The sequence below is a fragment of the Contarinia nasturtii genome, unplaced genomic scaffold, assembly GCF_009176525.2.
Source record: "Contarinia nasturtii isolate CC-2019 unplaced genomic scaffold, AAFC_CNas_1.1 Cnas_scaffold_220, whole genome shotgun sequence".
Lineage (NCBI taxonomy): Eukaryota > Metazoa > Arthropoda > Insecta > Diptera > Cecidomyiidae > Contarinia > Contarinia nasturtii.
In genome coordinates, this window is record NW_022197577.1 from 4,362,301 (window position 1) to 4,382,655 (window position 20,355).

Genomic DNA, 20,355 nt, shown 5'->3' on the forward strand with positions numbered 1-20,355 from the left:
TTAAATGCAGAACATATTATTTTCCCTCGAAATATATGAATCCGGGCTGAAATCGATGATACTAAACACTTTTGGTTTTTGGACCACCCTAGTGTACGTTGTGTATTACATTTGTTAGGAATAAAGCGATCGTCGTATATTGCGGATTGAAACAATTTAATCGATATTTATTAAATTAAATTCGATATTTTCCATTTTTTAACAATAAAATGTCTCGTCCGAAATATACGGCGATCGCTTTATGCCTAGCAAATGTCATACACAACGTACACATGAAACGTCATTGCACTGCTGTTAGAATTTACGTAAGTGTGTATTACTATGGATTAATATAGATTACTACTCACAACATAGAATTACTTCAAACAAAAATGATTATTCTAGCACTGCTCTGCCCCTAGTCTGAAAAATATTAGTGCTATTTTTCAACGATTCAATTGACCATTTTTATTTTTTATTCTTTTGATTTCAGGTCACTGATGCTGATATTGAAGACTTTATCGAACAATGTCAAAACTTAATTAGTGGCACATATAAAATATCATGTAAAACCGGCGAAGGTATTCATGAAATGTTTCAAGAAATCGCAAACATTTTGACACAATCGAATCGATCCCGACTCGAACTACAATCATTAGAGCATCATGGTTTCAAAGTAGATCAACCCGAAACTAATACAGACAAATGCAAATGCTAAACAGAGATTTTTTTTAAATTACTTTAAATGCCAACATTCAATTAATACAGCTACTAATTTGTTTAAATCATTTTGTTTCCCTTGTGTACTGATTTTATTTTTCATTTTATTATGATACTTGTAATCGAATTATTTTACCGATTTATTACCAAATATTTTTTCAAACTAAGAATTAGCATGTATTTATCATGGACTTAATCCTAGGGGATATCCATGCGAATTAGAATTAGCACATTAGCAAAAAAATAGGGAAATTTACATGAAGAAAATAGAGAAATTAGCAATAAATAGCAGAATTAGCACTGTACACGTATATACTTTAGTAAGAATTTATTCTTGAATTTATTGCAATAATTAATTAAAATAAAATTCACAAAACAAACGAATTGAATAGTGTTGAACTAAAATGTATCAAAATATGTAGTTAAATACGCTTTTTCCCATTTTTAAATAAAAATATATTCAATGGCACTTAACCAAGCACGTTCCATCTGTATTAACTATAATTTACGAATTGCAATCGGAAATGTAGATTTGATGACAGATTTCTTACTGAAAACGTATACGTCTCTGTAAACGTAAAACTTGACAAACAATAATTCTCACTCACACGATATTCAATTTTTCTGTTTTAGTATTTTATCAATCAATTTTGAATTTAAATAATTTTAATTCAATTGAAAAATATAAAATGAATGAAGCAGGCTTGGAAGCACAAAGCAAGTGGAGTGTAATCAAGAGAAAAAAACACTTAAAAATTATTTTAATAAAATATATACAGCCCGAAACTTGATTTGATAGCACTGATGTTGTAATGTAGATAATAATTTCAATATTCAAAGGACTGAAACTTCAATAAATATAAATAGATTACATGCCTGCTTCAAATATACACGTTGAAAGTGTCAACTTGAAACATTTACGTAAACACATTTCGGTTATTCGATCATGCAGTCAATCTGACGTATGCAATATTTTTGACGTACTAGAAAAATTAGCAAAAACTAGCAGTATTAGAACAAACTAGTAGAAATACTAGCAGAATTAGTGAAAAATAGAGAGAAATAGCGTTTATTATTATAAATTATTCGATCTGCAATTGATGGTTATCCCCTAGACTTAATCCATACTGATTTTGTATATACTTTGACAAGAAAAGAAATTTTTTGCACATTAAATATAAAACTACTCAACATTTATGCGTAATTTCAATTTATACATTATTTGAAGATAATTTTCTTAAACAACCTCATATAAAAACAAATGACGGTGTACACGTCCATTTAACGTTAAAGAAAAGCGTTACGTTATTTTTTGTTAAAAAATTATTGTCGAATAAAAAAAAAACTTTGTAAATAATATTTTAGGAGCGTGATGGCTTTAAAATTATTTTAGAACAAAAATCAGTTGATATTAAAGCTGTTGCATTGACGTATAGTCTATAGCGCTTGCTCTTTTCTCGTTTAACCAAAGTTGTGGAAGAATGACAAAAACAGCGTATGACGTTGAACGACGCTTACTGCGTTAGAGTGTCAACGTTGAACGAATATATAATTTGAAATAAGAACAGTAGTTTGCACACAAAGATATATTCAAATCTGTTTGCATTACTTGTTGTAAACATCATTCAACGCCATACGCTGCCTTTGTCATTCTTCCACACTTTCGGTTAAACGAGAAAAGAGTAAGCGCTATAGACTATATGTCAATTCAACAGCACTCAAATCAACTGATTTTTGTTCGAACAGAGTTTTTAAACCGCCACGCTCCTAAAATATTATTTACATCGTGTGTTTTTTATTCGACAACAATTTTTCAACAAAAAATAACGTGACGCTTATCTTTAACGTTAAATGGACGTGTACACCGTCATTTGTTTTTATACGAGAACTGTGCTTTGTTTTGCCTGAAGAAGAAGACGAGTTTGATTCCAAATAGGATAATTTGGTAGTCAGTGTGAGTGTTTGACTTCTGACACTCTTAGGATAAAGTAAATTATATCTAAATGAATTATACGAGTAATCACAATTTAACCCTCTAGTGCATAGCCCTGCATAGTCCACAATATTCAAAAATAATAAATTGATAAAAATGAATTGGTTGACATAACCTCACTTTTGTGTCACAGAAAATCTCACAAAATTAAAAAACAAAAGATTTTTTATTTTCAAAAATGTAAAAAATTAAAATCTATTTATTTCTACTGTTTTATTTTAACAGTTTAACGCAGTTTAATCGATTCATTATGATTTTGCCAAACCGTGACGGCCATATTGTCACAAACGTCAATTAGTACTCGGAATACGCACTAGAGGTGTTGTTAGCTACGGGCATGATCAGGCTTCGTATCCAACTGCAACCAATCAATTGATATATTAATGAAATCACCAATGAATTAAAGTTCTCCACTTACTTATCTCGTTCATTATTCAAATTACTTTGATGCCGTGCACTTTCAACTTGTGACGTAAGTTTCAATATGTCTCGTTGCGCCTTGTGAATTTTCACTGCCGTTAAAATAAATAGCACAAGATCTACGGCATATATAATGCAAATTAACATGTGGAAGTACAAAAATGGTGCAAGTTTTCCATCTGGAAAAGATTAGTTAGATTTGTGTATAATGGAAGGAAAAAAATTGTTTCGTACCTTTTCCTTTTTTAAAAAAACAAATTTTCGTTGCGATGCCCGGCAACCATTTGTCATGCATTCCCAATGGATTCACCTTATCAAGTTGCAAAGTAAACAAGGTTAGAAATAATGGTAAACCAAAAGCATAAACCACATAATAGGAAAATTGCGGTTGGAACTTATTTGACGATCTGAAAAGATTTAATATTTTTATACTCCGTTAAAAAATCATATCATTTTATGATTAAATATTTGTGTTCAAACCTACCGTAAATTTTGATATAAATCAAAGCTCATAACGTTTGACCAGAAGAATGCGGATAAAAAGGAAAAGTAAATGGTACGACCAACGCAGCTGCAAAGCAATGGTTTAACATAATTCGAACCATTGAATTTGAGTGATACCAAAAGGGCATAATCAATTATTAAACCCAATAAATGGCAGAGCAGACATTTTCCATGTAAATTACGCAGTTCAGAAACAAACAAATAGACCAAAAATGTCGCCGCTATAAACAGCACCGATATTATCATTGCTTATTGGATCAAAAAATGAATACAAATGATTAAGATTAAAGGAAGTCAAAATTAACTTCGATAATTACATTGCACTTTTAACCTTCAACTGTATAGACATTATTCTAGACACAAAGCAAAATCGTTATTCACGATGCTCACGCCTGTCGGGCGCCACTCTTTGTTATTTATATATAGAATTTGGGCTCATTTTGAATGCATTTCAAAATAGAAAAAAAAAGAAAAGTCTATATGCTGACCTTCAATTTTCAAATAAGTTCGAAACGCAGCTTTGATTGAACAAACCTGTTCACCAGTGAACAAAGTTCATTCATAAATATCAAATTCAACACATTTATAATACATTGCATTATTAATTGCTTACTTGCACTTTCGGCCCTTTATGTTCAAAATTTATTCAACATTAAAGCAGTATATTTAATATCTTCAAAACGAAAGCACCGTGTTTTATTTATCGAACGATTAATTAATTAATTATTATTCTTTATTTTGGATATCTATTTAAGTGATATTCATTTGGTCGGTTGATTCGAAGGACCAAATGAATATCACTTAAATAGATATCCAAAATAAAGAATAATAATTAATTAATTAATCGTTCGATAAATAAAACACGGTGCTTTCGTTTTGAAGATATTAAATATACTGCTTTAATGTTGAATAAATTTTGAACATAAAGGGCCGAAAGTGCAAGTAAGCAATTAATAATGCAATGTATTATAAATGTGTTGAATTTGATATTTATGAATGAACTTTGTTCACTGGTGAACAAAACCACTATCCTACATAGCGGTAAAAAAATTGACGAAAAAAGACCAAAAATCAAAAAACAAAATCTAGCTGAAACAGTTGAAGGCATACATGTGCCACAAGAGCAAAAATATCCATCACTCTTACTAGCGCCATCCCATCGGTAGGATGTTGCACTAACCATTCTTAGGCGCTGTGTATAAAAAGGCCAAAGAATGGTTAGTGCATAATCCTACCGATGGGATGGCGCTAGTAAGAGTGATGGGTATTTTTGCTCTTGTCGCGCATGTATGGTTGAAGGTAAATATTTCAATCAATTTTCTTACCAATTGCATATATTATATCCGTATTATATCTTTCTGTCTTTTTAGTGTCTAAAGAACACATTTTATGTGTCTTATTATGAAATACGAGTGCATAGATTTGTGTTGAATTGTATATTTCGTATAAACAATATTCTTCAAGGTATTTACGGCTCTCGCTTAGAACCCGACCATCCTGAAAATGAATTTAATATTGAATATTATGACATTCACTTGTAATACGCCAGTGCCTTATTTTGAATATTATAATCTCATAACATATTCTTGGGAATGGCGATAATATACCTTATATATCTGAATGTATTCTGCACGATAAAAATTGTACGACTCATGGTGATAATTTCTAAGTGAAAATTGCTCATGTAATTTTACTCTTGATGTCCTATTTTGTTCATCAAACATGTCAATTTCAACGTTGCCAGCTTTTCCATCTTTTTTACACACAATGCATGGGCCAGACCCTCTATTTACTTTAATTTCTCCATAAGGACAGCATAGGTGGAGAGTATGTTTTGGTATGTTTCCACCTAGATATGTCATAGATTTTTCCTTCGTTCCATCGGTCACGTTAATTGAACATTTGAAAGGACAATCTATAGACTTTTCTTCGCCCAAACTCAGCGAAACCAATTTAATTATAAACCATTTTCAATGAGCGTAATTCTTTCGATTTGCTAGGATTTTTTAGCTAATTCAATTCAAATCAATTTATTTTTGAGAGACCAAATTACCCCGCTATATTTTTTGGAAAATTTTGGGAACACTCTCTTGGATGGCAATCAAGCGTTACATGCAATTAATTACAGGCAGGATATTTTTTATACTGATTTTCGCAAATTTTATGACGTTTTCCTGAAATTTTATTCCAATTTTAGGAAATTTTATTCCGATTTTCAATTAATTTTTATTCGGATTTTCTGAAATTTTATGACGATTTTCTGAAAATTTATGACGATTTTCATCTAATTTTATTACGATTTTAGTAATTTTTATGACGAATTTCGGAAAATTTATGACGTTTTTCTGAAATTTTATGATAATTTTCTGAAATTTTATGACGGTTTTTCATTTTTCCGTAAGTAATACAATGGATTTTTGTTTTTGAATATCTTTTACAGTTTAATAAGTAAACATTTTTGAAAAATTAATTCGCTTTCAATTTTTAATGTATTATTTTGTAATCATTTAGAGATTACTTTATAAAAAATCGCTGACGAGGCAAATTTCGATTGATTTATATCATTCTGAAGATGGTACATATTTCGAAAAACTGAAATCAAATTGAAATGAGTGCATTGCATATTGAAGAGATTTAATTGAGATTTTAAAATTGAATCATGAAATTAAATCCGAAGCATTTGAATTTCAGCATATTTTACTTTGCACTTGTGTAAAAATCAAAAACAATAATGCGTTTCTAGTGCTATTATCTCAATTATTTTGTTTCAATATGTTAAATACCGCGAGAAAATATGCCACTGTTATTAATTTTTTTGTTATTGTTTGAATTATGTACAAATTGTACATGTACATGAATTGGAGGAAGTGTCTTATGGTTTTACATTCGGCTTTACCTATAAAAGAAAAATGAATTGGTTCGCAATCTTTTATTTCAATTTTGATTTTGAGCAGAAAGGTCTTATAAGAATCCGACTTACACTAAAAGTGTTATTTAAAAGATGTTTTAAATTTCCATTGATTTTTGAAGTGCGTGATAGTTTCAAGTGGTTCAAGAACATAGATAAAAATAGTGTGTTCATCTGGAATCAAAATTTCGACGCGATGGATATCTGCCAAAAAATGGTAAGATTTTTAAAGAAATCCAAATAAAAATATTTTTTGTTCTCTTGTGTCGATTCTTGAATATCTTTTCTCAAAAGGAATTCATATTTCGATGCATACGATTTCATATAAGAAACATGAAAATATTCCATTTGATCATCTTCATTCTTCAATCTTCATTAGTACTCTGCATAAATGATGGCTTTGTTCAAAGATAGAATTTGATAGTGAAAATCTATTCATTACTTTTTCTCTCATAACTATTTATTTGATACGCTTTTGTTTTCAATCGGGGTACCATTGAAATCCGTCATTGTTTACGCAAAATAAGCGTGAAATGTAATTAATATGTGCTGCAATAATATCATGTATTTCAGATTGAGACTTGTTGGTACATTTTCGTTCATATGCAATTCCCCAACAAATCTAATTATGATTCATAACATAGCACGACCTTATTGTACAATCCATTGTATAGCTGTGAGCAGAGAAAATAAATATATTTTGCGTAGTTCTTTGTTTTTCTCATTCTTTGATTAGCAAAACACCTAAATCAATCAATCTTAATGTCTTTGTAAATACATTATTATTCAATCGTCTATTATATGTATAAAATTTGTATTCTCGTGGTAATTTCGCAGCTTCTTCATTCCTTTCGTTTTTTTTTTTGTTTTGATTCGTATGTTTAAAAAGTTACGTTCTTTTTCTCCCCTTTTTCTTGAATTTTTTAGCTTCTGTTGCTTTTCTCAATGCTACCGTTTGCTGCGGCAACATTCTTCCCATTTACATCATTCCGTCCACCATCATTTCCGCATGGATATAGACCGCAACGAACGGGACCTCCCACTAACCTGGTCTCAGTGCAATCACCGATTCTCGGCTTACGAGTTTATGTGCCCCGTGAACTCTTGGGTCTTTTTAATGGGTTCAATGGTGGTCGACCATCCACATTTGGTCCCGATTATCAACCGCCGAATTACCCACGTTCAATTCCATTCAATCCACATCCAAATTATCCGCATGAAAATCGGCCCAATGAGTACCCGCATTTGCCACCAAATTACTCACCAAATTTGCCACCTTTTGATGCAAACGCTTTTATCCATTTGATGCGTGCACTGTACCCGGATATGATTTATAGACCAAATCCACGATATCCGAATGTGTTTGCACTTCGATTTCCACGTGAATTACCACCGTATCCAGACTTGACACCACCACAACCATCATCATCGCCAGATTATTATCCGGAACAAAATCGAATATTTCCTGGTGAATTTTCATCGGATATAAGCCAATTTTTGGAACCACCACCAAATTATGGTAGTCCAAATTTGGCCGAACAAAATCAATCATCATCGTATAATCAGCCACACAATAATCAACAGCCGCATAATCATTTAGTAATTATTCGTTGATTTGTTTTGTTATACCTCAATCAAGTTACAATAATAAATTCTTTTTTTTTTTTTCAAATGAAAGATATTATTTTTTATCCGTATAAAACACTTTTTTATTTTCAGTTATCAGAGAGAAAAAAATTGTTCCCAAAATTAAAATGCTTGAAAAGTGAATATAAAGCTATTTGTAATCCATTTGTGCCAGAAGAGAAGTACATGTGTGTGTGTATAAATTTTGGTTGATCAACAAGCTGAGCTATTGCAAATCATATTTAAATGAGTTACAATAGAAGTGGTGATGTATAAGCACTGTATGCAGACGCATAGTATGGGGCTGAATAAGCGGAATAGTATGGATAGGCACTATATGCGGCATATGCTGTAATGGGAATAAAAATTGATTTTGTTGTCAATGGGCGTAAAATAATAAATAAGCTAATAAATTTCGTTTTTTTTTATTCAATAAGAATGTAACTCACGGCTGTAAACACTGCTGGCTAACGGTGCACTATATCCAGCTACAACTGGAGCACTGTAAGCGAACACGTCTGGTTTTGGCTTGGCGCAAGCGCAAGCGATTAGCATGAAGACGAAAGCGATCTGACATGAAAAATAATTAACAAAAAATTACTACCTATTGTTTAACATTATGTCAAGTGAATAAAGCTATATTGATCCACAAATGGTACAGTATCGCTACGAGTCTTGGCTATAGCTTAATAATATATGTTTAATTTAAAAATATCACTAAAGCGTTCACTGCTTATTATTTATTACAAATCTTCACTTACAACTTTGAACATGTTGATAAAATTGGCTATGTTTTGCTTAAATTGAGCGATAAACGAAAACTGATACCATCCTCAGAATGGACACTAGCTTTTATACAAACAATTTGTTACGATGCAACGACTGAAGTAACTCGAAAAATAATAATAATAATATATTTGGAGGTAGACCACCATTAACAATTCAATCCGTTTTGATGCGCGTACGTGCCATGAACAGTAAAATATATTTCAAGGCAAATTATGTACGTTTGAATGTAGACGCGTTTAAAGTCGAAACAATAATTCAAGTGATATAGCAAATTTAGCTCGGATTAATGCTACTGTGCGTGAGCGCTTCAATAGCGTCTATACAATACGCACAGCGCACACATTACGTTTTTTGCTAAACGTTGTTATGGTCTTAAATCATCAATGAAACTTTGATCATATCGAAATAGTTGAATCTTTATCATTGAAAACATTATGATTAGCTTGAAATATTACTAGATTTTTAATTGTTTTGAAATGATCTAGATATATAGGCGTCTTCAAAAACTATCTATATCCAAAGTCGTTTGTTTGTGTTCTTCTAGTAAAAATATGAACAAAACCAAGAAAAAAAACATTAAATTTGCAGTATAAGTCTCAAATTTTTCTACGTATTTAGACTTACTTTTCGTCGATATGATGATATCATCTCCTAATCCGTTCAAAATTAATCTCCTAAATTCAATTCAATGATCTAATATATAACATTATATTAATATAACTCGTTATCAGATGGAATTTTATCTAAGGTGCGTCAAATTAATGATTTTTCAAAGCGTAAAAATTGGAAGGACCCCTTTTCTACCCTTTTTTAGAAGTAATAAAAATGTTTCATTGAAAATGTCATATTTTTCAAGATTTCACTTTATGAGGTTTACTGTTAAGAAAAATAGGAATTTTTTTCGATTATTATAGGATAATTGGAAAACTGATGCATCCGTTGACAAAAGAGCAGTAAATCATCATACGTTTGGAATGTTGACGTGACATATAAACAATCCACTTGTAAAATAAATTATTTTAAATAATATTGTATGCTAAGAACGAGCTGAACCTTACCTTATCAAGGTCATTCTTCAAATAAACGAAAACGATTTATATTACCTTCTAACATATGAATCACAACAATACATATATAATTTGAATATGTATACAAATGCTTAGATTGTTTTTTTTTTTTTAATATGGATGCGGTACGTGTACAATATATATATAAAATAGAGTTATCGTGTCAATAACAAAAAAAAGGCGAGAATGAAGATTGTTCAAATAATTTTCGACGTAATAACGTTTGTTTCTTCTTATTCGAGTATTAAAAGCTGTAAATAAATCATAAGAATAAAGCAAAACAAACATAAATTAAACATAGTACGGAATATGTTCAAAGGCAGTCACATAACAAAAAAAAAAGAAAAAAAAGAATAATAATACACCATTAATAAATAATAAGGAGATTGCAAAGAAAAAACTGTTGTTAGCTTAAACAGTTTCGGTGCGTGGATCAAGTGCATGTATAGCTTGTGTAAGTGTTTTGCCATTTTTAACCGGAATTCCTTTGTTTTCTAATGCTTTGAGTCGATCTTGAAGAAATTGATTGTCCCGTCCACGTTGCCACCACAAATGTACACAAGTGTGAATTAGAGGAATGTACAGTGTTAATAAGTCGGCATCTGAAACTCCATCATATCTTCTTAGTGCCAATTCAGCCCATTTTTCGGCTGATGGATGTGGAACAGGTGATGTTGTACATGCAGCTACTAAACGGCACAACAGCAATAGTACCGATTTGGAACGATCCATAAAAATTTTGTTCAACAAACGAAAACAATCCTCTAGAATAGGTATAGCCATTTCATTGCGACGTTCGTCAAGCAAACGACATGCCTTAGTCAATTCAGTATCGCGTAAAAATTGTAAAAAACATGATGATTCGCGTAAATCGCTCAAGCTCATAATATGGTCTAATAATGCTTCAAAAGCGGCCGAGCGTTCGGCAATCAATGTGGCGGAAAAATTTCCTAAAAACACTTTCTTGGGAAATGGAATTTGATTCAATAATGTTGGATGTTCGGCACGCAGTCCCTCGTATAAATTCGAAAAGTCCGTGTAACGTCGTTCAATTGTTACTGGTGTTGGATCCGTTGATTTTGTTGAATCTTGACGTACGCTTAAATCATACATAACATACTTCTTTATGGTTGGTGAACTTTCATTTGGCGGTGGCATTATGTGTGCATATGGAATTTCAAAACGCACCAAAACCGAACCATCTTGGGGTAGCGAACGACGCGTAATTGATGTCGTTCGACGCCAAACATCTACGGAGTTAGAACATTAAAATCAATAAATTTGGAGTGGCAAAAGAACTGCAATTGCAATGAATGCATGCGCGAGATCGAGTGCAATTTGTGTTACCTGTTACATTGCCTGTTGTTTGCGATGGAATTATTGACAATGAACCATCTTCTAGACCATCTACCGGACTATCAACTTCATCAATGGCTTCAGATGCACTCAGTGACCGACGTGTCATTGCTGCTCTTATCTAGAGTTCATCACATAGAAAAGAATGGAAATTAATCAATAAATAATGGAAGTAAATGAAATAATGGAAATTGCTGCTCTTACACTCATTTTGCTTACACTCTTTGAATTATTGAATTATATTAATCGTAAAAGAATGCGAATAAATACTACACTAATTTTTATTGTATACACTTTGACTTTTCAAGCACATAGCACATAAAATTTGTTATGAAATTTTTTTTTCACATTACGAATAGCACCAGATAAACTGCTTTTTCGCGTCTCAAAAATGTTCTGTATTCCATTCACTTTCAAATGGAATGATTTAGTTGAAGCATGAATCACTGATACAGAACAAACAAACACAATAAATACGCACCAAAGGCTATAGTTTTACACTTCCGTATCAAATTTCACTTTGCTTTGTTGTGTATATCATTTGTAATAATTGAATTGCGTTGCTTTAGCAAATGCTTCTATCACGTCGTACAAAACAAAAAACAAAAAAGTAGATTTGCACTCAAAGAAAGTGCATTATTATTGAGGCGGAACAAACGTAAATATGAGGGGAATTCATATAACAGCGAACGAAGCGAAATTCATGACATTTCTCTTGTTAGACTCTTTCGTTTTCTTCATATGTGTATGTGAATGATAGCGACTTGAACGTATCCATTCACATGTGTCAATGTTTTGATCACAGAACTCGTGAACACACATTTCCATTGACAAACAGCGTAGTTGTTTAATCAGTGTGTATAAGACTTTGGCCAACAGCCGAGTGTTTGTTTTTCATTTTATTATTGTCGTTCAGTAACTAAAAGTGATTATCTGAAATATTGTAAAATTTATCGCGCAATTATGCTGAGAATTTCTACACGATTCCTTGGCATTAGGAATTGCCACACAAATCACATCACAAGTTATTCACGAATAATTACGCAATTTTCACGTTATTATAGCGATGGTAATTATGCACATCCAAAACCATGCACAGCCAAAAAGGATAGGTTAGGATTTTTCTTTTTAACCAATATGTTTCAATGTGATTTTCAGAAAAACCATCCAAATTCGCAATCAGTGATGAAATTCTCGATGGCCGACCACTTTATTTGGACGCACAAGCAACCACACCACTCGTAAGTCTTATCGAAATGAAAATATTGACAATAGTCAAAAACGCTATTGCATAAAAAATGTACAAAACGTTAATGTATGTTTATTCATTAATATATTGCGTTTACATAGGATCCAAGAGTGTTGGATGCAATGCTACCATATTTGACCAGCTTTTATGGAAATCCACATTCGCGCACACATCAATATGGTTGGGAATCGGAAAAAGCAGTTGAAAAGGCTCGTGAACAAGTAGCTACTTTGGTTGGAGCGGATCCAAAAGAGATTATTTTTACATCTGGCGCTACGGAATCAAATAATATTGCCGTGAAGGGTGTTGCAAGGTTTGCGATTTATAATTGTTTTTTTCCACATTCCTGTTATGATTGAGATATGAAAAAAGTGGTGCTGTTGTTGTTAGAAAAAAAAAATGAAAAAATTCCCATTCATAGATTCTATGGTGAAAAAAAGAAACATGTCATCACAACACAAACTGAGCATAAATGTGTATTGGATTCGTGCCGTGCTTTGGAAGCTGAAGGATTCCGTGTGACATATTTACCCGTTCAGTCGAATGGTATATTTAGTTTAACTTACTTAAAAAATTACTATTCCATTACTCTACAATTCTGATCCATTCCTTCGATTTTTTTTCAATCTGTTCCATTACTTGTTGATTTATTTCCATTATTTCCATTTTTCTTTTCTGATTAACCTTCTAGGTATAATTAAAATGGATGAATTGGAGAAGGCCATGACGCCAGACACATCGCTCGTTTCAATTATGACCGTCAACAATGAAATCGGTGTAATGCAGCCCATTTCTGAAATCGGTAAATTGTGCAAATCAAAAAATGTATTCTTCCACACCGATGCAGCTCAAGCGGTGGGAAAAATTCCAATCAATGTAAACGAATCGCATATTAGTTTGATGTCAATATCGGGCCATAAAGTTTACGGTCCAAAAGGAATTGGTGCTTTATATGTTCGCCGAAGACCCCGAGTTCGTGTTGAAGCCTTACAAAGTGGTGGTGGTCAAGAGCGTGGGCTGCGAAGGTATAATATTATGGATTTTTTTATTAATTTTAAATTTTTAACAATTTTTATTGTTCAATTTTTTTCTTTAATATGATTAATACGAAGTGGAACCGTGCCAACTCCGTTGTAAGTGTTAACAAAAAGTATTTCTGTCGAAATTATTTCCGATTTGGAGTCGTAACATATCCATATGTTTGTCGATTTGATAGGTGCGTTGGAATTGGTGCTGCATGCGAAATTGCTGCCAAAGAGATGAGCTATGACCACGAATGGATGGAATATTTATCGAAAATCTTAATCGATAGAATTAACGTCGCTTTGCCACAAGTCATTCGAAATGGCGATCCGAATGAAACTTATCCAGGTTGTGTGAATCTGTCATTTGCATTCGTTGAAGGCGAATCACTGCTAATGGCTTTAAAAGATGTGGCATTGTCCAGCGGATCTGCATGCACATCTGCATCACTTGAACCATCGTATGTTCTACGGGCAATCGGAGCTGACGAAGATTTGGCACACAGTTCAATTAGGTAACTACTAGTCGGCAGAAAATGTTTGAAGTTTTTAACTTACTAAAAAATATGGATTTTCCCTTAGATTTGGCATCGGCCGTTTTACAACAAAGGAAGAGATCGAGTACATAGCTGATAAGTGTATTAAACATGTTCAACGCTTGCGTGAGATGTCACCGCTTTGGGTATTAATTTTTTCATTTTGTTCTATAACATGTTAATTATTTTTCCATTTTCCTTTTTTAATTCACCCCCAGGAAATGTCACAAGAGGGCATTGATATTAAATCAATCCAATGGACACAACATTAAGAACAAAAGAAAATATACATTGGTTTCATCTTATTCTGTAAATAAATTTTAAGCGTATTCAATACCTATATAACATTATATTACGTTTGCTTTTGCCATTCTTTGCGACTTTTTCTTTAACCACAGACTATGAAAAAGTAAATTTCATAATTTATTTGGATGTGATTTATGTATTCTTTGAAATAATACAACGCAAAATATGGAATTTTTTGTACGGTTCATATTTTTAAATTAAAAATTGGAACAATAAATAAATTCTTTCTCCGCGAGTTTTTATCATTTTGGTTGTATTCTTTTTGAACATAAAATAAATTAAAACGGAGCAGTTCAAAGCAGTTAACCGATGTGATATTTGCACATCTGACAATACCATTTCTGACCGCGAGAGCTTGAGCTGTCATTCAGCCGATGACATTTCCTTTTACAATCTGAACGTCATACAGGTATGTGTATTCATTTTTTTGATGAATAATTTTATTCTATTTCATCGACAGTATTTTAAATGAAAATCCAAAATTATTTGCACCAAATGATTGTTAACCCTTTTATTGTTCGGTGCGACATATTATTTTTTTTTTTAAATGAAAGATTTTCTTGTTATTTCAAGACATTGACACTAAGACGACGATTGTCGTACAACACAAATTCAAACAAACGAAGAATGTAAGTAGCAACCACTACTTCATTTAATCTACGAATTGTGCAAAATGGTTTATGTATACTTATAAGTATCAAATATCTTAAAATCCAATCGAATCGTGAACATTTCCAATCGAATTGTACTAGTGAAATGATTTGAAATTGAAACAGACGTTTGTCTATAAGAAAAATTCGGAACGATAGCCAAATTGGGTGACTTATTTCCAAATGAATGTCGACTTTATTGAGTTCTTTTTCAAAACTGGAATATAATCTGAAAAAAGGGTTGCTTGATACTAACATCAATTATGAATTCAATTCAATAATAGCATATTACTTAGTTGACCAGTCTTAAGCTTGTCAATGTTTTTTGACTGGAGGAATATATGCGAGATCAATTAAACTCTATTCGAAGGGAAACGAACGAATATTTCAAGTTCGTTTCTCAGTATTTGTTTTTAACATTTTACTAACAAACGAATCTAATTGAACCAATTATGTATAAACCATTTCAGAGTGCAATTTCGGAAAAACAACACGATTCATAATTCAAAATGTTAAATTAATTCGAAACTGAACTTTTATTTAAATTCCAGTGATCGTACGCCGTGCGGCCGTTTGGTATATCAGTATGTGAAGGAAGCGCAAGAATGTTCCAACTCAACCAATGGAACGGTCTCGTATTTCGAAGCGTCAAAAGACTGTTGCCCATACGGTGGCGTATTATGCCACGGATGTGTTCGTGAACGTATCGTCCGTGCTTTCTTAATTGAAGAGCAGAAAATAGTTGAAATTCTCAGCCGATCACCGAAGTTGGCTATCAAGAAATAAGCATTTTTGCTTCAATTTCGCAAACATTTTAATGCAAACATAGAACCAGTGCGATGATTTTGTGAGAAAATAAAATGTAATTTCTTTCATTCAAATGGCATATGGTTTTCAGGCATATTTTCCTTTTTATATCCGAGTATGTTTGGTGTCAATTCCCTAATGGAATTTCTATTTGGTAATAAATTTTTTAAATGTCTAATGTTTCTCTTGTAAAAAATCAGTACACTTGTAATTAATAAGAAAAGTCTCTGGCTACTGTGTGATAAGACACACATACACAATGAATGACTTATGTGTAATACACGTTGTGTATGTCAGCGTATGTTGTTTTGTACCGCAAGCGAATCCACTGAACCGAAAGTTACACATCGCGCGTGATTGCATAGATTCCAGTTAGAATTGGTTTTGACGTTTTCGTCGTGTCGTTGCTTTTGTTCATTTCAATGAATTAAATAACACACACATTCACATGATACACACGTATCGTAAATATATGAACCGATTCATTGAAGACAATTCGCGTACAACCGCGTCTATCTATATGTGTATGCGGGTAAATTTCTTGTTTTTAACTTGTTAAAGAATACTCGCTGAGTAAAGAAAAGATGGTTGATCAAAACATGTTTGGTGTTTGTTTATTTAATTTTAAAAGTGCAATTTTTATTTTATTGTTTGGTTGTTGGCGAATTCACGGTTCAATAGACGGTGAGTACTGTAACAATAAATCCCATGTGTTTGTGTGTATCGCAGTAATAACTATCAAAAATTCCGTCATCATCTATGCAGGAAAAAACAAGAACTGCACAAAAACAACTACTGTAAAATTGAATATGAAAAAAAAAATCAATGTGCATCTAATGAAGTGAACCATACATTGATTAATCTAGGCATTTGATCACTTAAGTACATCAATATGTGAAATACTCTGTACACTGAATGAAATTGCACTCTTTTCAATGTGAAATTTGCTGCGAATTCAGAAAAATTGAATTTTCATCGAAATTTCGATTCGGTGAAAAACTCTTTCGGTCACAAATCTTTGATGCATTTTCTACTTGATGCCAACTTTCAATTTGTATTTTATTAAGTGGAAACCACTTTGGGTTTTCCTGTTCTCATTGTAATTGTTGTGAATATAACCCATAAATAAAAATTACTTATCGCAACCTTCATCAGCAATAACTTGAACTGCATTTACATAATGCATAGGACTTGATGATTCGATACAGTGCAAATATGTGAGCAATGTAATCGTTTTAATCAAGCCGCGATCAGATGATGGGAAAAAATGAATATATATGACTTAACTGGTTTTAATTAAGTAAGATTGCCATAAACTGAGCACAATTAATCCCAATCGTTCAATGTCTTAATCGGATCTGTGTCTCACTCAACAAATAAGAACGAAATAAATCGAGAATTTATTAGATAACAAGCTATCCACTTTCAATTAAAAGTCGCATCAAACAGATGCATTGTGCCAAACAGCGTGTATATAGAGCAATTTTGATTATTCAATTTAATTGCCGTGGAAAGACCTAAGCAAGACATACCAGCAACTGACTAAAACCAATTTCTATTTGTTATCCACTATATCTTTTTTATCGAGCGCGCGCGATGAGACCGTAAAAATGCATAATTTGTTTTCAATATTACAACAACAATAACAATAACAGAAATACATTTTAGCTCTCATAATTTCCGCTATTTTATTGATTTTCGCATAATATAGTTTGCGTGTTCTTCTTTTTATGGTTTCTTCTTATTGGCAATGATGAATAAAAAAACAAAAAATGAAAAAAAAAAAACATATTTTTATTGCTATTTTGCCTTTCACAAAATGTAATTTCAATGAAAATGTTTGCAAACAGACAACATTTTTACTTAGCTACAATAAAAAAACAGAACTTGTTTTGATTTGGAAAATAACTCTATTTGAAGACACTTTGGTTGTTTTTATCCTAAGAGAAGAAGAGAAAAGACTAATTGAATTTATTTATTCATTTGCCTTTTCCATTCGAAAATCACCAACATGCCAAACGAATGAAGCCGTTTTCTCTCGCTCTACCTCTCTTTCTCTTTCAGTGGCACACAACAAATCATCGCACACACTCATACACACAAAGTTGCACCACAGTTGTCACTCACAAGTTGATTCCCTTTTTCAGTTGACGATGTTTGCCATTATTTTTGCTACTTTGACACATACAAATTGCAATTTAACCACACATTCATCAGCATAAATCTTTAGCTATGCGCGACAAAACCATATGACATATGATATACATATATGTATTTTGAAATTATGTTGTCTTGACTTAACTGAACAATCGTGCGATGTGCGCGCCCGCAAACCGATTCCAACGAATATGGAAAAAACTTCATGGAACTCGTAAAATTCTCTTCGTTAAAAACATTAACGACGAAAACTAACGTAATTTTCTATATTCATGCTCAAAGCCTTCTTCTCAGAAAGTTATCATTGTCACATCGTTCATTCGGCTTAAACTTGGCTATTTATTTTAAACAGCTGCCATTAATACGATATATAACTTAATTGCGTAATTTTAGTAGATTTTTCACTACGGGATATTCAGTTTTCAATCAATCAAAGAAACAAATATGGAAACATCCATAAACGAAACCCGAACAGTTGTTCCAATCGTTGCATTCCATTTTTTTAATGAAATAAAGAACACAATCACCTTATACGCTGCAATGTGCAAAATCATTTTCCTCGACGAAAAAACAAACGAAAGAAAGTTAAAGATAAAATAAAAATGAATGGAAAATTAATGTCAAGACATGGTCATTGTTTATTGTAAAACTGACATTTATTCCGTTTTAATGAACTGAAATTTACACAAGTTCATTTGGTTTTAATGCCAATTTTAATTGGCAGTGACGTCTTTTTAAATGACTATCCATTTGGAATTTTCATATTCATTCACTTCCGGATGCGAACGAATCTTTTTCAAATTTATCGAGATGTTCAAACAACTTTTCTGTTTTCTTTCCATTGTGTTAAGCAGAATTTTCCCACCAACTGGATTAAAAACACAGTATTTCTCTAATATTTGATGGTAAATAATTAGACAAATGTTCTTGATGAAGAATCATATTTTTTCAGTTTTTCGAGGGATTCATCGAGATCGTTAATTTCTTTGCGCATTGTAATATTCAACTTCCGAACTTCACTTGGATTTGATTGTATACCTTGCAGAGCTTCTGAATATTGCGATGATCCCATATATCTTTTCACTGAAAATAAAAAACGGCACTTAATTAAGCGGACATGAGAATTTGAAAAATGCATCACATACTTCTCTTAGACATGCGCTGAAAATCGTTCAATTCTTCATTAAATTCCTCCATTATTGAACAAATAAATGCAGATGATCGAGAAATCCAACGGAAAATTCTTTTCGAATTAATTAAAGAGAATGCTTACTAATTGATGGGCCAGCCTGAAATGATTTCTTTTATTCAAGCCAAGGATGAATTCGATGATCCATCAAATGAAAAAAGTGTACTCCATTTATCCATTGTAATCAACCATAAATAAAGTAAAACGTTTATTTCATTAGTTGACTAAATGAACTGTTTGTCTTTAAACAAAAACTTGCTGATTTCGATTTTTGCTTTATCATATAAGTAATTGCAATTTTTTATGCTCACGGTTTATTATTTGTTTAGATTTACCGAATACAATCATTTCAAAATACTGTCAACAATGTAACAATGATTCATTTCAAGATTACATTATTATCCACTTATAAGTCATTGGTAAAGCCCCATATGCGTGCCAAAATAGAAGGTTGGACACGTCATTCATGAGAAATATGCGATAATATTTCTGCGAAAATGTTCAATAATAAGAGATGGAAAATTAGAAAATAAATGTAAAATGCATACGGTGCCATGTATGGAATGTTAAACTCAAGCCAAATAACAACATCATTTTATTATATTTCCTTTTTTCACTCATTCTACTATTTAATTACATACGATTTGGTGCCGTATAGTTATGATTCGAGAAATAAAAAAAATTATCAGCGGCAGAGAAGAACAAAAAAACGAGAAAAAGCAAAAAAGAACGAATCGAAAAGAAATGCGCTATTCAGTGAGTCGTAGTGAGCATTCGCAATTGTGACTCGTTGCTTGTGTGATTGCATTTGTTGTCTTTGTCAGTTTCTTTTTCTTTAGCGGCCGTGTATCCATTGCATGGTAGACGATGAAAAATGCTGCTGCCGTCGCCACCGTGTAAATAGACTTAAAATGCGCATGTAAAATGGTTTTGAGTTTGCGCACACACAATCGTCCATTAAAATATGTGATTTATAGTTCAAATCACCAATGCTCATAAATATATCAATTCATTTCGTATCTTGTACATGTACATTGTACACACACCGTTATCGACCGTTCCAATTTGTGCACTCAA

General features: G+C 32.2%; 6 protein-coding genes across 8 annotated transcripts in view; 4 read left to right on the plus strand and 2 right to left on the minus strand.

Moving 5' to 3' along the window:
- The window catches only part of LOC116336980 (ras-related protein Rab-18A), a 7,902-nt gene extending 7,142 nt beyond the window's left edge, over positions 1–760 (plus strand). Inside the window, exon 4 of the mRNA XM_031761234.1 lies at positions 473–760. Within this exon, the coding sequence (XP_031617094.1) occupies positions 473–697 (225 nt within the window). The 3' untranslated portion in view covers positions 698–760. The remainder of the gene's footprint in view (positions 1–472) is intronic.
- A 2,175-nt stretch (positions 761–2,935) lies between these two features.
- LOC116337237 (G-protein coupled receptor Mth2-like) lies at positions 2,936–3,781 on the minus strand. 2 transcript variants are annotated; one of them, XM_031761636.1, is made up of 4 exons: positions 3,597–3,781; positions 3,347–3,519; positions 3,111–3,231; positions 2,936–3,050 (listed from the first exon to the last, which is right to left on the minus strand). In XM_031761636.1, the coding sequence occupies exons 1-4, from the start codon at positions 3,623–3,625 to the stop codon at positions 2,987–2,989; spliced, it is 387 nt and encodes a 128-aa protein (XP_031617496.1). In that variant the 5' UTR covers positions 3,626–3,781; the 3' UTR covers positions 2,936–2,986. The 2 variants fall into 2 exon arrangements, with proteins under 2 accessions (XP_031617496.1, XP_031617494.1); XM_031761634.1 differs by having other exon boundaries at positions 3,111–3,291.
- A 2,785-nt stretch (positions 3,782–6,566) lies between these two features.
- On the plus strand, positions 6,567–8,696 carry LOC116337064 (early nodulin-75-like). Its single transcript, XM_031761362.1, has 3 exons — positions 6,567–6,741; positions 7,452–8,123; positions 8,244–8,696. Exons 1-3 carry the CDS (start codon positions 6,721–6,723, stop codon positions 8,361–8,363), a joined length of 813 nt encoding a protein of 270 aa, XP_031617222.1. The 5' UTR covers positions 6,567–6,720; the 3' UTR covers positions 8,364–8,696.
- A 1,601-nt stretch (positions 8,697–10,297) lies between these two features.
- On the minus strand, positions 10,298–11,999 carry LOC116337063 (sorting nexin-21). 2 transcript variants are annotated; one of them, XM_031761360.1, is made up of 3 exons: positions 11,582–11,999; positions 11,354–11,483; positions 10,298–11,256 (listed from the first exon to the last, which is right to left on the minus strand). In XM_031761360.1, the coding sequence occupies exons 2-3, from the start codon at positions 11,469–11,471 to the stop codon at positions 10,418–10,420; spliced, it is 957 nt and encodes a 318-aa protein (XP_031617220.1). In that variant the 5' UTR covers positions 11,472–11,483; positions 11,582–11,999; the 3' UTR covers positions 10,298–10,417. The 2 variants fall into 2 exon arrangements, with proteins under 2 accessions (XP_031617220.1, XP_031617219.1); XM_031761359.1 differs by having other exon boundaries at positions 11,567–11,998.
- Positions 12,000–12,152: 153 nt separating this feature from the next.
- LOC116337062 (cysteine desulfurase, mitochondrial) lies at positions 12,153–14,539 on the plus strand. The gene is made up of 9 exons (XM_031761358.1): positions 12,153–12,431; positions 12,521–12,603; positions 12,713–12,924; positions 13,033–13,157; positions 13,303–13,636; positions 13,724–13,744; positions 13,828–14,148; positions 14,216–14,315; positions 14,388–14,539. Exons 1-9 carry the CDS (start codon positions 12,326–12,328, stop codon positions 14,439–14,441), a joined length of 1,356 nt encoding a protein of 451 aa, XP_031617218.1. The 5' UTR covers positions 12,153–12,325; the 3' UTR covers positions 14,442–14,539.
- A 1,576-nt stretch (positions 14,540–16,115) lies between these two features.
- LOC116337061 (bone morphogenetic protein receptor type-1B) overlaps positions 16,116–20,355 on the plus strand; it is a 75,723-nt gene continuing 71,483 nt past the window's right edge. The window contains exon 1 of the mRNA XM_031761356.1: positions 16,116–16,616. Coding sequence (XP_031617216.1) covers positions 16,517–16,616 — 100 coding nt within the window. The 5' untranslated portion in view covers positions 16,116–16,516. The remainder of the gene's footprint in view (positions 16,617–20,355) is intronic.

What these genes read in the sequence shown, in the direction of transcription:
- LOC116337062 (XM_031761358.1), top strand. Translation starts at nt 12,326, where the DNA reads ATGCTGAGAATTTCTACACGATTCCTTGGCATTAGGAATTGCCACACA. An exon ending in TTTACCCGTTCAGTCGAATG is followed by an intron (nt 13,158 to 13,302) that starts GTATATTTAGTT and finishes TTAACCTTCTAG; the next exon opens with GTATAATTAAAATGGATGAA. An exon ending in CAAGAGCGTGGGCTGCGAAG is followed by an intron (nt 13,637 to 13,723) that starts GTATAATATTAT and finishes ATTAATACGAAG; the next exon opens with TGGAACCGTGCCAACTCCGT.
- LOC116337064 (XM_031761362.1), top strand. Translation starts at nt 6,721, where the DNA reads ATGGATATCTGCCAAAAAATG. An exon ending in TGGATATCTGCCAAAAAATG is followed by an intron (nt 6,742 to 7,451) that starts GTAAGATTTTTA and finishes TGAATTTTTTAG; the next exon opens with CTTCTGTTGCTTTTCTCAAT. An exon ending in AACAGCCGCATAATCATTTA is followed by an intron (nt 8,124 to 8,243) that starts GTAATTATTCGT and finishes TTTTATTTTCAG; the next exon opens with TTATCAGAGAGAAAAAAATT.
- LOC116337237 (XM_031761634.1), bottom strand. Translation starts at nt 3,625, where the DNA reads ATGAGCTTTGATTTATATCAAAATTTACG. An exon ending in TTTTTTTAAAAAAGGAAAAG is followed by an intron (nt 3,292 to 3,346) that starts GTACGAAACAAT and finishes AATCTTTTCCAG; the next exon opens with ATGGAAAACTTGCACCATTT. An exon ending in TTGAATAATGAACGAGATAA is followed by an intron (nt 3,051 to 3,110) that starts GTAAGTGGAGAA and finishes GATTGGTTGCAG; the next exon opens with TTGGATACGAAGCCTGATCA.
- LOC116337063 (XM_031761359.1), bottom strand. An exon ending in AACAACAGGCAATGTAACAG is followed by an intron (nt 11,257 to 11,353) that starts GTAACACAAATT and finishes CTAACTCCGTAG; the next exon opens with ATGTTTGGCGTCGAACGACA.